The sequence below is a fragment of the Periophthalmus magnuspinnatus genome, chromosome 15 (genome assembly GCF_009829125.3).
Source record: "Periophthalmus magnuspinnatus isolate fPerMag1 chromosome 15, fPerMag1.2.pri, whole genome shotgun sequence".
NCBI lineage: Eukaryota > Metazoa > Chordata > Actinopteri > Gobiiformes > Gobiidae > Periophthalmus > Periophthalmus magnuspinnatus.
This window is the reverse complement of record NC_047140.1, coordinates 8,166,781-8,181,511: the sequence shown is the minus strand read 5'-3', so window position 1 is coordinate 8,181,511 and position 14,731 is coordinate 8,166,781. Positions and strand designations below refer to the sequence as shown.

Here is a 14,731-nt window from a genome sequence, read left to right as displayed (position 1 = left end):
CCCGGCCACCAGGCGCTCGCTGCCGAGCACCCACCCCAGGCCTGGCTCCAGGGTGGGGCCCCGGTAACGCCAGTCCGGGCGACGTAACTGGCCTCGTTGTTACTCTATTCATGATGGGCTTCTGAATCTAATCATAACTAATGAGTAATTTAGACCCTTGTTTACATTATGGATGCTAGGTCTTGGAATTACCTCTATATATGTGATATCTGCATTCATTCAAACTGCAATTTTGATTGGATTGCAATACATTTTGGAGTCCCGCTGTGATGTAACCTTTGTGAAAGGCATTTGAAGTGTTTTATTTATTTATGTTTTTGCTCCTCAGGGACATGACGGAGGTGGTACACATTAAAGACCGGAAGGAGGTGATCCATGAGATGAAGTTCTCCCCTGATGGGGCCTACCTGGCGGTGGGCTCCAATGACGGACTGGTGGACATCTATGCAGTGGCTCAAAGATACAAGAAGGTCAGTCTGCTTAGCTAAAGTCAACTGTGAGGACATCATTCTATGAAAGGTGTAGGGCTGTAGTCAATGACATGTCTTGCTGATCAACTGGTCAACCAAAAAGGGGGCGTGGCAAAACCTCTCAAACTATGAAATATCTATGTAACTCTAACTTGAGTTGCATTCACAAGGCTGTAACTGCACAAGAGTTCATGCAAAAACAACTATTTGTGCAGTGTAAAAATAAAATACTAGGAAAAAATGTATTTAAAAGGTGTAATCTTAAACAGTGTATATATAAGAAGGAAGAATCACTCCCCAATCTTCATCTAACTGACTAAACATAAATATTGTTTGAATTCAGATTTTTGTTGAAATACATCGACTTCAAGTTTCCAGTCTCTAATAGAAATGATCAGGTGGAGGATTTGTGAATTCACCTTTTGAATACTTTAACAATAGTGCTCAATAGTGGAAGCTGATCAAACAGGTTTCATTAAGGGCCGAAACTCTTACTATAATACGAGGCGCCTGTTCAATATTATTCACTTTCTCAACTGTAATAAAATGCCTGGTGCGGTAGTTTCTATGGATGCCGAAAAGGCGTTTGATAGAATTGAATGGGAGTATGTCTTTGAAATAATGGGAAGATTCGGCTTTGGACCAAATTTTGTGAATTGGATCAAATTACTATACAAAGCACCAGCGGCCTCTGTTTTAACTAATGGCCTGCTGTCCCCTCCTTTTGAACTGGGCAGGGGTACAGCTCAGGGCAGCCCCTTGTCGCCATTACTGTTCGCTTTGGCCATTGAACCTCTGGCTATGGCCATTAGACAAAATCCAAATCTTCATGGGGTCACAGTTGGGGATAAAGAACATAAAATACTGTTGTATGCAGATGACATCCTTCTGACATTGACTGATCCTTCTAAATCTCTACCAGTTCTGATTAGCTGTGTCGAAGAGTTTGGCCTTATATCCGGATACAAAGTGAACTTTGATAAATCTGTTATTATGACTCTGGCAGATTCAGGAAATGTTGAGCCTAAATATGTTAAACCCTTTCGCTGGGAGCCATCAGGTTTTATATACCTGGGAGTTAAGATTACACCAACATTGAGTCTTTTATACAAAGAAAACATTAATGGAATGATTGTGGGTCTTCGTGAGATGCTGACAAGATGGAAGGCTCTACCAATCTCATTCCTGGGACGAATTAATCTTATAAAAATGATTATCCTACCCAAAATATTGTACCCTACTAGTATGCTCTTTGTGATTTTAAAGTCTGAAGATATAAAAGTAATTAACAAAGCAATGGTGGATTTTATTTGGGCAGGAAGGAAACCAAAACTCAAGTTAGAGACACTTCAGTTGCCCAAAGAACAAGGAGGACAGGGCCTACCTAATGTAGAATATTATGTCCTTTCAATGCAAGCTAGGATTATTTCTGCCTGGATACATGAAAATGCAGACCTGCCCTGGTTGAATATTGAGGTTGTTTTGTGCAAACCATCATCACCTGTCAACTTGTTGGGGAGCAAACTAAACAGTGTAACAGATACAGTTAAAGGTAATCATCTACTCTATAATGCCCTATGGGCGTGGGGAAGACTAAGAAAACTGTTTAAAAGTATCCAGCCATTCCACATTTTATCGACTGATAAATAATCCGGACCTATTGCCACAAACTATAGGAACAAGTTTTACAGGATGGCACATTGCTGGGATTCATAGGTTTTTTGATCTCTTTACAAGGGGAGAATTCAAATCTTTTGAATTCCTGAAATCTCAATATTCTTTACCAAATAAAGATTTCTATAAATATTTGCAATTAAGGCATTATGTACAGCAAAAGGCTAAATCTCTTAAGCTTACACCAGAGTGGTATCATCTGGAGATATTTCTCATTAATAATAAAGAGCATAAGCATTTTATATCTAAGTTTTATTTGGAAATATATTCCCTCAGTTTGGATAAATTGGCATGGTTAAGAAAATCTTGGGGAATTTTGCTTAAATGTGAAATTGAGTCACAGCAATGGGACAAAATCCTAACCTTGCCATCTAAAATCTCCATTTGTAATAGGTTTAAAGAACTGCAGTACAATATTCTGCATAATGTATATATTTCTCCAAATATTTATAGTAAGTACAATGTGGGTACATCGCCAAATTGTCAAAAGTGTAAAATTCATGTGGGCACGAGGTACCACTGTTTATGGGAATGTGCTTACATCCAAACATTTTGGAATGAAGTCTGCCAATATTAGTAAAGCTATAGGTCAGCAGGTGGCAGGAAACCCAATGATGTGTTTACTGGGACATATCCCTCCTTCACTGGCACAAAATGAGCATATTGTTCAATCATTCTTAATGATGGCTAGGAAGAGCATTATGGTAAAGTGGGTGGGTGATGATCCTCCCTCTGTTTTCCCTGTGGAAATCTCTGATGTCTGACCTCTCGTCTATGATCAAACTTGGATATTATATTGATGGAAATTCTCAGCTCTTCATGGACAGATGGAAGAAGCCACTGGAAGCAATTGGACTTAAGTCTCAAATAGACTCAAATGGACAGCCACTTTGGACTTGAACCACTACACACTTTTATGGATCCTGGATTGGAATATTTTATATAGATGTCTTCTAGACCAGCCTGTAACCTGTACTGTTCGTTTGTGTGTTTCATGTTGTATGTAAAAAAAAAAAAAGTAAGAAAAGTTATAAATAAATAATATTTTAAAAAAATGACAATGTAATCAACAGGGATTTTAAAATAATAATTGTAATTTAAAAAATTGTCATGGGTTTCAGTGTCCTGTTATAAGCTCTATTTGATTACATCGCTATGGCAACAGTCCTAGATTCTTATTCTGGAACCCTGGGTTACCATGGATACCATCTGGCTATGTGATGTCATCAACAGAGTGAAGGTAGTTTAGCAAGTGCACTGTTCAAAGTTACCTCATTTCTACTCAGACGCTCAGAGAAAGCACACACTATACTCTCAGAGAAAGCACGCTTCACTTGTGTTACTATTACTGTTGTGTTAGCCGTGTGAACTATTAAGTCCAACATGTCTAACCCTAAAGTCAAAAGCCACAGTAAATACAAGGTGCTCCAGCTCCTCGGACAGGGGTGTTTTGGCAAAGTGGCCAAGTGCAAAAATCGAGTGACTAAAGAAGTCGTGGCTATGAAAGTCATGAAAAAGAACCAGAATGCAAATTACTTCTTCATAGAAGAGCTGAAGATGTTACAACGGATAAGCCAGCTGGACCCAGACACTTTCAACCTCATCAAATTCATTGAACATTTTGAATTTGACGGCCATCAGTGTATGGCGTTCCAGATACTGGATCGGAGTGTTGAGGACCAGATGAAAAAGCAGTCCAAGTTTTCTCTGAGTGAAATCCGCCCTATGACCAAGCAGCTCCTGGTGGCTTTACTCGGCCTGAAAACCATCGGAGTGATGCACACGGACATCAAATCGGACAACATCATGCTGGTGGACCAGGAGAAACACCCGTTTAAAGTCAAGCTCATAGACTTTGGTGTGGCCATGGAGCGTATTGAAGTGAAGCAGGGAATGCAGCTGCAGCCTGTGGCCTTCCGTTCGCCTGAGGTGTCCCTGGGTCTGCCGCTGTCGGAGGCGGTGGACATGTGGAGTCTGGCCTGCTGCCTCATCTTCTGGTATTGGAAAGACCAAGGGTTCACGTGCTGCTCCCAGTTTGATCAGGTCACCAGGTTAGTTTCCTTCCTGGGAACACCGTCAGAAGAAATGCTGAATGAGGGGCTGTTGAGCGAAAAGTACTTCGCCAAGAGGGACTCAAAGTGGAGCCTGAAGACATTGATGGAGTACTATTTTACCACTGGAGAGTTCCCTCACATGTCTTTTATTCTTCCACGCCATCTGGAGGACATCATTAAAAACCACAAAGTGTTTGAGACTGGTCCAGAGTTTAAGGACAGAGAAGCTTTTTGTGACCTTCTCAAGAAGATGTTTGAGCTGGATCCATACAAGAGGATTACACCAGCAGAAGCTCTCCTCCATCCATACATCACCATGGAGCATCTGCCTCATGGTGACGGCTACTCTCAAGCGGCCAAGGACTTAATGAGTGTGGCTGAGACAGACTACTTCTCACTGCAAAGACAGTATCTGGAAAGGGTTGTACAGTCTGAACAGGAGGAGAGAGCTAAAAGATTAGCAACAAGGAAACCAGCTAATCCTAAGCCCCGCCCTCTTGTAATCCAACCATCAGATCCAGAAACGAGTGATGACTCCCTGGAACTTTATCAGGTGACAGAGTCTACACCCTCCAGTTGTAGCCACGACCTTTATCAGGGAGCAGAGACCACATCCTCTGCTGAGAAGACTGTATGTTCACCTGAAAAAACAACTGGACATGAGGACAACGGAGAGGCTGTTTCTCAACACAGTCACGACCCACCTCACACATCTGCTGAATCCAGAGCTGAGGTGCCAGAAAATCAGGAATCAGGAGAAGACAACCGAAGCGCCACGATTGAAGCTCCTCTCACTCCAGCCAATGTGGAGGAGGCAGAGATCACTGAGACCATCCTCCAGGAAGAAGCTGAGACTGATATCCAGGAGCATTACGAGGACAAGGATGTGATGATCACAGCAGTTATGGAACAGGTGAAGGAGGAATTGTCATGGGACAACACTGAAATCCTAGAAGACATCCAGAAACTGTTTGAGGAGGCAGATGGTGCCCTGATTCATGAGACTGAGACAGCCTCCAGGTGGAGCAGGCTTATTCCACGCCCGCTACAGAGGTTATGGTCCAGGCTGTTCAAGTCCACAACAAACAAACCAGTTTCCAGAAAACCAAAGTGGGCCAAAATGCCAAAATGTTTCAGAAGAAGGTCTACAGTGGACGAGCCTTCGGCATAAGCTCCATCATCTCAAGAGTCCATGTTGTACAGCTCCCGCTGATCAGAGTCCATACAACTGGCACGGAGCAGAAAGTCTAGATTTTTTTGACATAGTAGCAAGTGTTTGAAACGCTAAGTCTGTTGATGCTACACATTTATTGATTTATTATTGATTTATTATTGATTTATTGATTGATTTATTGATTGATTTATTGATTGTTTGATTGATTTACTTAGTTTGTTTAGTTATTTGCATTTCAACAAATCTATAAAAATGTTTAATAAAAATTTATTAATTTTTTAATTAATTTGTTAATAAAACATTTTGACAAAATCTTTATTTTATGTCTTCCATAATGGTATAGATATTGTTTGTCATTTTTTAATATAAACACCTTTACGTGCAGTCTGAAAGGCAAGGCAAGTTTATTTGTATAGCACAATTCATACACAAAGTAATTCGAAGTGCTTTACAGAATAAGAAGGACATTAAAATAACACACATCAAAACATAAATAATCAGAAATAATCATCATAAAATTAACATTAAAACAGAAGAAACAGAAGAGTGCAGAATAAAATCCTTTCAGTCATATGCACAGCTAAACAGAACTGTTTTGAGCCTGGATTTAAACATTGTCAAAGTTGAGGCCTGTGTCACATCTTCAGGAAGACTGTTCCAGGTTTTAGCTGCATAAAACTGAAACTCTGATTCCCCCAGGCAGAGCAGGGGGGAGTTTTGGGTGAGGGACCAGGTGAGGGCCGAGGAGGCAGAGCAGGGGGGAGTTTGGGTGAATGACGACGGGGGATAGGTGGGTACTGGGAAGAGTTTAGTATAGTTGATGCCAGAACTCTTGATCGCGCTATATTAGGTGTGAGGGGACCCATCTTAATTCCTGATCTGAAGAGGCTTTCTAGATGGTTGGAAAGGCCCATGGGTGAAGGTGGGGAGGAAAAGGAGAGTGAGGAATCCCTAGACGGAGTAGATGTAGCAAAGGGGACCCAGGGCTGGTCTGTGGGCAGGGGAGGTGATGGGGGCGCTGTTGGGACCAAAACCTCTGTTGTGACGTGGGACCTGGGGGAAGTAACGCTGGAGATGCATCCTTCACTAGGGAAGGTGGTGGTGCTGCTGTCTTGTTCTCTGGGGGAGGTGATAGTGTTGCTGAATCCCTTGCTGGGGGAGATGGTTGTACTGCTGGTGGTGACTCCTTCGCTGGGGGAGGTGGTGGTTGTAGTTGTGGTGCTGCAGATGGTGCTGACGCATTGGCTCGGTCTCTGGTTGGCGCAGCAGGAATACTTCTCTCATTCCTTTTTTCTCTCACTGGGCCAGGACCCTGTCCAGGCCAGTGCCTCAGAGTGTGGAGGAGGTTATCCGTCAGCACTCTACCTCTGCTCAGGTGTGGGCCATTTCCCTTGAACAGGTCCTCATGTTTCGAGAATAGATTAAATTTCTCAATGTAGTGCAGTCCTCTGGCTACACATTCATTGAACAGCCATGTGTTCAGCTGAAACAGTCGGGTAAATTTGTTCATCTTCCTTCTGTCTATGCTAGGAAGAGGTCCACTGATGAATGTCTTAACTCTCTTTATCAAGCTCCTCGAATGCCACCGCTCTTTTGCCAACTTCATTGCTCTTGTTTTGTGACAAAAATCCATTTTCTGTTTGTATGTTAACATCAACATTAGTCTCTGTCAGTGGCAAAAATCTGTTTTAAGCTGTATTTTGGGTGATGCAACTATATTAGCATGGTCTTTTATCACTTGTTGTGTTGGCTTGACATTCTTCTCTTTACAAAGTTTTGGAAAAGACACCGTTTCACTCAGGTTTAAACTGAAAATAGCAGTTTTTTTATCCTCTTCTCTGAAAGTAACTGTGGGCTGCTTACCACTGGAAGTCACAGGGAGTGTCCAGTGAAGTCCTTTTTCAGTTTCTAAAACAAATATCCATGCTTGTAGCGCATTCATTTGTTGTTGATAGTTCAGACAGTGTTTGCACTGGTTTCTTCCCCCGGACATGTCACTGACTCTTCAGAAATTTAGTACAAAATTTTTAAAATGGTTTAAAAGTCTTGGTTTACTTAAAAGAAAATCATAACTAAACAAATCTTCCAGCACTGGAAGAGGTAAAATGATTTAAAACAAAGTAAAGAAGGAAGCAGCCGGAGCAAGCAAGGTTTGCGTCTGCACTCTTCAGAAGCAGGAAGAAGGAGAAATAGAAATATTCAAAATTATCACCAAAAAATAAAACATTTACTATCCTATTAAATCCTGACATTGTACTGTAAATATAAAGGAAATATGAGTATAAGTATATGAGGAAATATGAGTTCTATGAGTAAAAACATTAAGCTTTGCTTTTAATATTATTTTTCCTTATTATAGTTTTCCAATGGATAGCGCTGTAGTAAACAGTAAATGAGTTTAGGCCTGTAGTAATTTCAAATTATATTATTTGGAGGAAAATTACTTTGTCTATAAAGCCTCATTCACACATAGTTCCCAGAAAATTTCTTACTACAAAATGGCAGAACACTCATGAGTGCTCATCAGTGTTCCCCATTTACACAGGCACCAGTCCCAGGACATTGTCAGATCTACTTTGTTCACAAATAACCAATTAATTCGACTCTCTGCGCTCTCAAAGTGTCTAGGCTAGTCCAACGTTTTTGTGGTTCAAGTTTTCACACAACTCAACTTAAGCGTTCATGCGGTATGCGGTTTGAGCCACAGTCGTCATAGTCATTAAAAAATCTGAACTTTCTGCGAAATTCTCAACGCGTCCAATCAGAAGCACTTGCTGTGATTTTGGCACTATGGTATGAGCTCAGCATCATGTAACAAGACACTGCTTCATCATTTAAACTGAATGAGAGTAGAATGTAACCATGTAGCATAACAAGGAAACCAAGATTGTTATCAAGGAAACCAAGCTTATAACTAAGTAAACCAAGTTTGTAACCAGAGCAACCAAGCAGGAGTGCTAACAGTGTCTTTTTTCACACATATGCATATTCCCGGTAATTTATCCAGGAAATGAGCAGGTCAAAAATGCAGGGAAATCAGTTCTGGCTTTGTTCACACGACACGACATGACACTGTCCAGTCTAAATTCTAGGTAACTTCCTGGGCAAAGGGCAAAGTATACTATGGAAAAAAAATTGAGGAGAAAAATACAAAAATACAGGAAGTAGCACTGAGTTCTAAAACAAAATAACTCTATCTATGTCATCCACATTGAAAATTCCATCCAAAGTACCAGGACAATTTATGCAAAGAGCACATTTAACTGACAGATGAAACAGTGATTTAACAAAATTAAGCTGTGGTTATCTATTTTTATTTGTCTAATCATAACTATTGTGTAATTTGGACATGTTTGGCTCCTGTTAACATTATGGTTGCTGGATAACAGAACTGAGATTGCATCTATGCATGTTGTATTTACCACCTGTGTCCAACTGGGAAAATAATAAACTTAACCAGAATAAAAAAAATAATAATAGTTTAAAAAAACTTGACAAAACTAAGTCAAATTTGAGTAAAATTTTAAATATAATTATGTTTTAGAGTGTTGTTTTGTCATGTGCAGGTGGGAGAGTGCAGTAAGTCCAGCAGCTTCATAACTCACCTGGACTGGTCTCTGGATGGAAAAGTCCTGCAGACCAACGATGGAGCTGGAGAGCGGCTCTTCTACAGAATGCCATGTAAGGCTACAAGACATATACATGCTAAAACATTGTATTATGTACCAGTAGGGTAAGTAAAATGTTCTGAATACTTCCAAATAAAATGTAAGACACTGGTATCCAAATAACTACAATTATCAAGTATTTAGTAACATTTCCACTTCAGTACAGACTATTTGGTTAGATTTTTGTTTTAGCATTTGTATGGTCTAAAATTGTCCAAATAGTAATGGTAATTTCAAATACACTACAAACATTTTTGAAAGAAATTTTAATTTTGAGACAAGATTTTAAAAAATGTACAAATAAAAGCAGCTTTTTTCAGTGCGTGGATAGCATGCTAGTTGTTGTTAGCTTTAACATGACACTCTGAAGTTAACCGCACTTATCATCATGGTGAATAATTAGTATGTGCAGAATGCTTATTGTAAGTGAGGAAAACCATTGGAAACCATTTTAAATGAACTAGTTTTTCACATTTTTAAGATGGTAAAAAACAGGTATTGCACCTTTAACTATACATAATACAACATGAGTATATTTACTACTGCTGATTGGTTTGGTTGTAAAACCACATTCACAAACCTGCTTCAGAACAGTTGTTACTGACGTTGCTCCATGTTTTCTCACAATCAAACCTCCACCAGACAACTGCTGATGATTAAAATCTGTATGTTCCACACTTTTACAAAACTGTCAAGGACTTGCTGCTATTTCAGAGAATGTGCTCAACTAATCTGGTGGAATCTAAATAGGTTTGTTAAAAGTATCAAGAATCATATACTAATCGATACTAAAATTAGTATCGAAACTAGATACTCATTTGAGCAAATATTGATACTAAAAAAGTCACATTTAAAGGACAGAAATGAACCGTTCCTGAATATCTTTAGAATGATCTTGAGTTGGATCAGAACTAGTATAAGACACATAGACTAGTATACACCCATGGACCACTATGGAACCTACTGGACCACTGAGGGATTACACACATATGAGGTTATATACACATGGTAATATAAAAGAAAATACTACATTTTGATGTTTTTGTGTTCATAGTGGGGAAACCAGTTCTGACCCGGGAGGAGGTGAAGGGGCAGCGCTGGGCCTCATGGAGTGGGGTCCTGGGGCCGGAGGTCAGTGGGATTTGGCCTAAATACTCTGACACAACAGAGGTGAACGCTGTGGATGCTAACCACTCTGCCGCTGTGCTGGTCTCTGGTGATGATCTCGGACTGGTCAAGCTCTACAGGTTTCCATGTCACAGGAAAGGTGAGTGTGATGGTGATTTAGTCATTCTATCAGATGGGGACTGTGTCAGTATTCTGTATGGATTATATTTTCACAAACATCCAAACAAAAAGTCCACAAAGGCTCAACCTAATATTTCTTTTTATTCTTGAGTAGGTAAGTAAGGAAAGTTTATTTATACAGCACTTTTCACAGATATAACTCACAAAGTGCTTTACAGAGACCAGGTACACCAAATACACAACAGTCAGTCAAATAGGGTCATAGGACTCAGCCAACCAAAATCTTTTCTAAACAGGAGCGTCTTGAGCTGCTTTATAAAAGAATCCAAAATCTGCCACACAGCGAGAAGGGCCAGGACATTCCATCATTTTGGGGCCATAGCCTGAAAGGACAGGTCCCCTGAGTTTTAAATGTGTTTTTTGGACCATAAGCAGGTTTTGACTGAGAGTGCGTCAAGAGGAGTAAGGAGTTAAACACATTAATGATAGTATTAATGACAACATGGGTGATGTAGGCTTGAGTGGTGAGCACTGGACACAACTGTACTGCTACCTGTAAGGAGGGTTCAAACAGGGCCCAGGTGAGATTGTTAAAAATCTGAAACATGCATCCCCCTCTTTAAGTGCATTATCAATTATATACCATTTATCCAACCACACCACAAAATAACTTAATAAATTGTACTTTTACTTACCCACATACTAGTTAAACACTGCTGTTGTCTAGGTTATTGTGTCAGCAATCACAGACTCTAATGTATGGATTGTGTATCATCTTTAAGGAGCCAAGTTTAAGAAGTACAACGGTCACTCCGCCCATGTGACCAATGTCCGATGGTCACATGACCTCCAGTGGGTGCTGACCACAGGTGGGGCTGACCACGCCCTCTTCCAGTGGAGGTTCCTCCCAGAGTCTGTGATGAACGGAGGACTCGACATAAATGTACAAGGTGAGACACTACTAGTACTGTTATGTGAGGCCAAATCACATCTGCTCTATTTAGTACACACTGTTTGTATTTGGAAGTAAATCTTACCTTTAATATGGGTCCCGTATAGGATTGTTTTCTTTATTATTATTATTTTTTTACTTCAACAATAATACAACGTAAAAATTCCGGTACCCAAATTTTTTGTATTTGAGCAAAATTTGATCTACTGGTAATTAGTTGCTAGTTGTTGTTAGCTTTACCATCATGGCAAAACGCCGCACTGGTTTCAGAGAATTGTGAAAAGTGAATAATGAGGTGAATAATTAGAACACTGAATGCAGAAGATAAGTGAGGAGTAACTTTGAACCATTGAACTACTTGTTTTTCACGTTTTTTTTTTTTGTTTTTTTTTTTGGTAATTCTTTATTTTCAGACAGTGGTATACATTCAGGGGTCAAACCATTAAACCAAATACAAAATCTATCCACAGTCTTTTTTTTTTTTTTCCACAAAAATTATACACAAACAGAACTTTGTACAAAGGGAGAGAGAAAACAGTAGCTACACTTTACCTAGACTCGTATAATAAATAAAAAAGAAAAATGAAGTGTCAAGGCAGACACGAGAGTGAGGAGCCATCTCTTTTACAGCAGGATGAGCTAGTTGGGCCGGATCTCCACAAAGTCCGGCCGTAAAGGCTTAATATATTTAACCCAATTAGACCATAATTTAATGAAACCAGGTTTCTTGAGGCGAATTGCATATACATTACATATATATCATTTACAATATTTATCCACTCTGAGTTTGTGGGGGGCCCAGGAAGAAGCCAACGTCTTGTTATTGCCTTTTTAGCAGCTGATGTCAAAATGTTTTTCACGTTTTTAAGACGTAGAGCAGCTTTAACATTCTGTAGTTAAAACAATAAATAAATAAATAATACATGTGGTTTTTAAGGTGTAAAAATCTGAATAAATAACACATTTAAGGACGGTCCAGCACAACCACTTATTTGTAGTACATCTCTCTCAAACGTTCTCAGGCATCTCCTCAGATTTACAGCATTTAGCTTGTTGATTTCCAGTCCTTTGTGTTATTTTTTTTTGCATAGTAAAATAAATAGCTTGCCTGATTTTAATGTCCTGAGGGTGGTCGCTTAAATGATTATGACCTTTCTGGGTCCTTGACACAACACAACTTCCTTCATTCTTCCCTCCTTTCTCTGTGGCTGCATGGCCATTACTCAGTCTGCAGTAAAGGCCATCCCAGTGTGTGCTTCACTGTTTGGAATAAATTTAGAGAAGGGCACTTCGGGTGTCCCAAGATTTAAATGTCATGATGCAAGTTACAATAGAAAGGAGGACACCTATCGCCTTAAGTTTAGAGTTGTCCAAGTTTCTTTTTTTCACTTAAAGATACACTATGTAACTTCACCTACCTGTTTCCATGGTGATGTTATTGCTTTGAATTGCTATGCCGTATAGCACTTTTTAAACTTATATGTCTTGCATTCAATTATACCCATTTTAATGCAAACAAAATATCATGTGTACGGTACTTGCTAATGTGCTCGCTGCCATGTTCCAAATAGGAAGAGAGCATGAGCTTCCGGCTTCATCGACTTGCTTTGTTTTGAAAAACTGTTGTCTCCTTTACGGCTGCTGTCAGGCTCATCATTTTGTCTTGAAATGTATTAATCTGCTCTACATGATCCTGGTGATTTTATTTTGCTATTTTGTCCATAAATCAAGATATGAACATTAACAGACAACAGACAAATCGAGCACCTTCTTTCCCTGAGGTTGCTCCCACTAGCGTTAGCAACAGGTTTGATTGACAATGGTTGGAACTCCAAATTTTGCCCCTGTGCCTGCTAGCCTCGATGAGCTTTATTTGACTGGAGCAGAAACACTTTGGGTGATGTCACACTATACTTCTGCAGTGTTTGAAAGCAGGGTAAAATAACCTTCTCACAGATCTGACCTGTAACTGGTCCTTAGTGATAGATAAGTTTAAAGCCATACAGTCTGGGGAAAGCAATAACATCTCCACAGAGACAAACATGTTACACAGTGCATATTTAAATGTTGTTATATTAAATAGTATTGACCACATTATTATATTATATAATTGATATTTCTTCCTGTATTTGTTTCCCAGACAATCATGGAGATTCTAACAGCGAGGAGTCAGACAGCGATGTGTCCGACGTCCCTGAGCTGGACTCTGACATTGAGCAGGAAACGCAGATCAACTACGACCGACAGGTAAAACACCACCTCATCTCAGCAATGGTGCCACATGCAACCCTTATACTGTCATTCAATTTAATATGACATTTTGATGTGGATGGTGAATGGTGTCTTAGTATATAAGGATTTATAAAAATAGTGAGTGAGTGAGTTAGTTGAAGCTGATTTTGTATTTTGTGCTATTTATATGGAAAGATTCAACTCATAAAACTCAAGTTGAATCTGGGGGGGTGATTTATAAAACCATACTAGGTTTTATAAATCGCTACAGGGCTAACTACACTCTACATTAACATGGTAAGTGTGTACCCCCATTGAAGAACTTAGCACCTCCATAGCTCCTCCAAACAAAAATGTCTGGCTTCATCCCTGGAGATACCTACCGGTAATAGTTTTGAGAGATCTTTGCCACAGTCCCTTTTAGATGTCGAATCGATCAGCAAGACAAGTCTTTAGTGGACATGGTATGCTTTATTGTAGAGAATTTGTCCTCTCCCCATCCTTCAATGCCGCCGGGGCAAACTGTCAGGAGCAGTAGCATAATACATCTTGAGATTGGTTTTAGACAGGAGTACCTAACTGTGTGATAAGCCTATTGTGCTTTTTCGGGATATCGGAGTACCCGGAGGAAACATACCCCGTCACGGGGTGATCAAACAAATTTGTCCTCTGAGTTTGACCCATCCTTCAGTGCTGCCGGGACGACCTGTCAGGAGCAATAGGCGCTGTAGTGCCGAGCCCGGGGATCCAACTACAAATCTAGGGCTAGTCTTGGTCAGAACTACCTTAGCGAGGGGATTTTGCTTATTGCATTTTGCCAATGCTCAAAAACACCCCACAAGAATGCAGTCACTTTTAAAGATTCTTACATAAAGCAAAAGGTATAATTTGGTTATTTACATTTTGGTTCAGCTTCTCTTTAGTGAACATTGGGCTATCAGAAGGCCACTGTAGTCTTTTCAGTAAATAGAAAATACAGATTTATTTTTTGTGATATACATTAAAAAGACAAGCAGACTTTTGAAAATGGCAGTTTAAAAAATTACTCTCCCTCCCTAACGCTCTATTCAGTATGTGTGTAGACATCATAAAACCTCCAGTAAAATGCTCCTTTAAAGGCTTTATTGACAGCTACCTTGTGTTTTATCATCCCCATGTGTTCTTCCCATCAGCCACTGCAGAACAGCTCTGCGTTGCTATGGTAACGCCGAAACATCCCTCCTGTTCCCTTATCTCCAAATACAGCCAGCCACCGCCTC

The 14,731-nt window shown here is 39.9% G+C and overlaps 1 protein-coding gene across 3 annotated transcripts in view; it reads left to right on the top strand.

The window, feature by feature from the left end:
- Positions 1-14,731, top strand: part of LOC117382843 (echinoderm microtubule-associated protein-like 6) — a 103,206-nt gene that overhangs the window by 45,525 nt on the left and 42,950 nt on the right. For all 3 annotated transcript variants that reach the window (XM_033980082.2, XM_055227505.1, XM_055227506.1), the window contains exons 10-14: positions 329-470; positions 8,939-9,053; positions 10,095-10,307; positions 11,071-11,238; positions 13,381-13,487. In XM_033980082.2, coding sequence (XP_033835973.1) covers positions 329-470; positions 8,939-9,053; positions 10,095-10,307; positions 11,071-11,238; positions 13,381-13,487 — 745 coding nt within the window. The remainder of the gene's footprint in view (positions 1-328; positions 471-8,938; positions 9,054-10,094; positions 10,308-11,070; positions 11,239-13,380; positions 13,488-14,731) is intronic.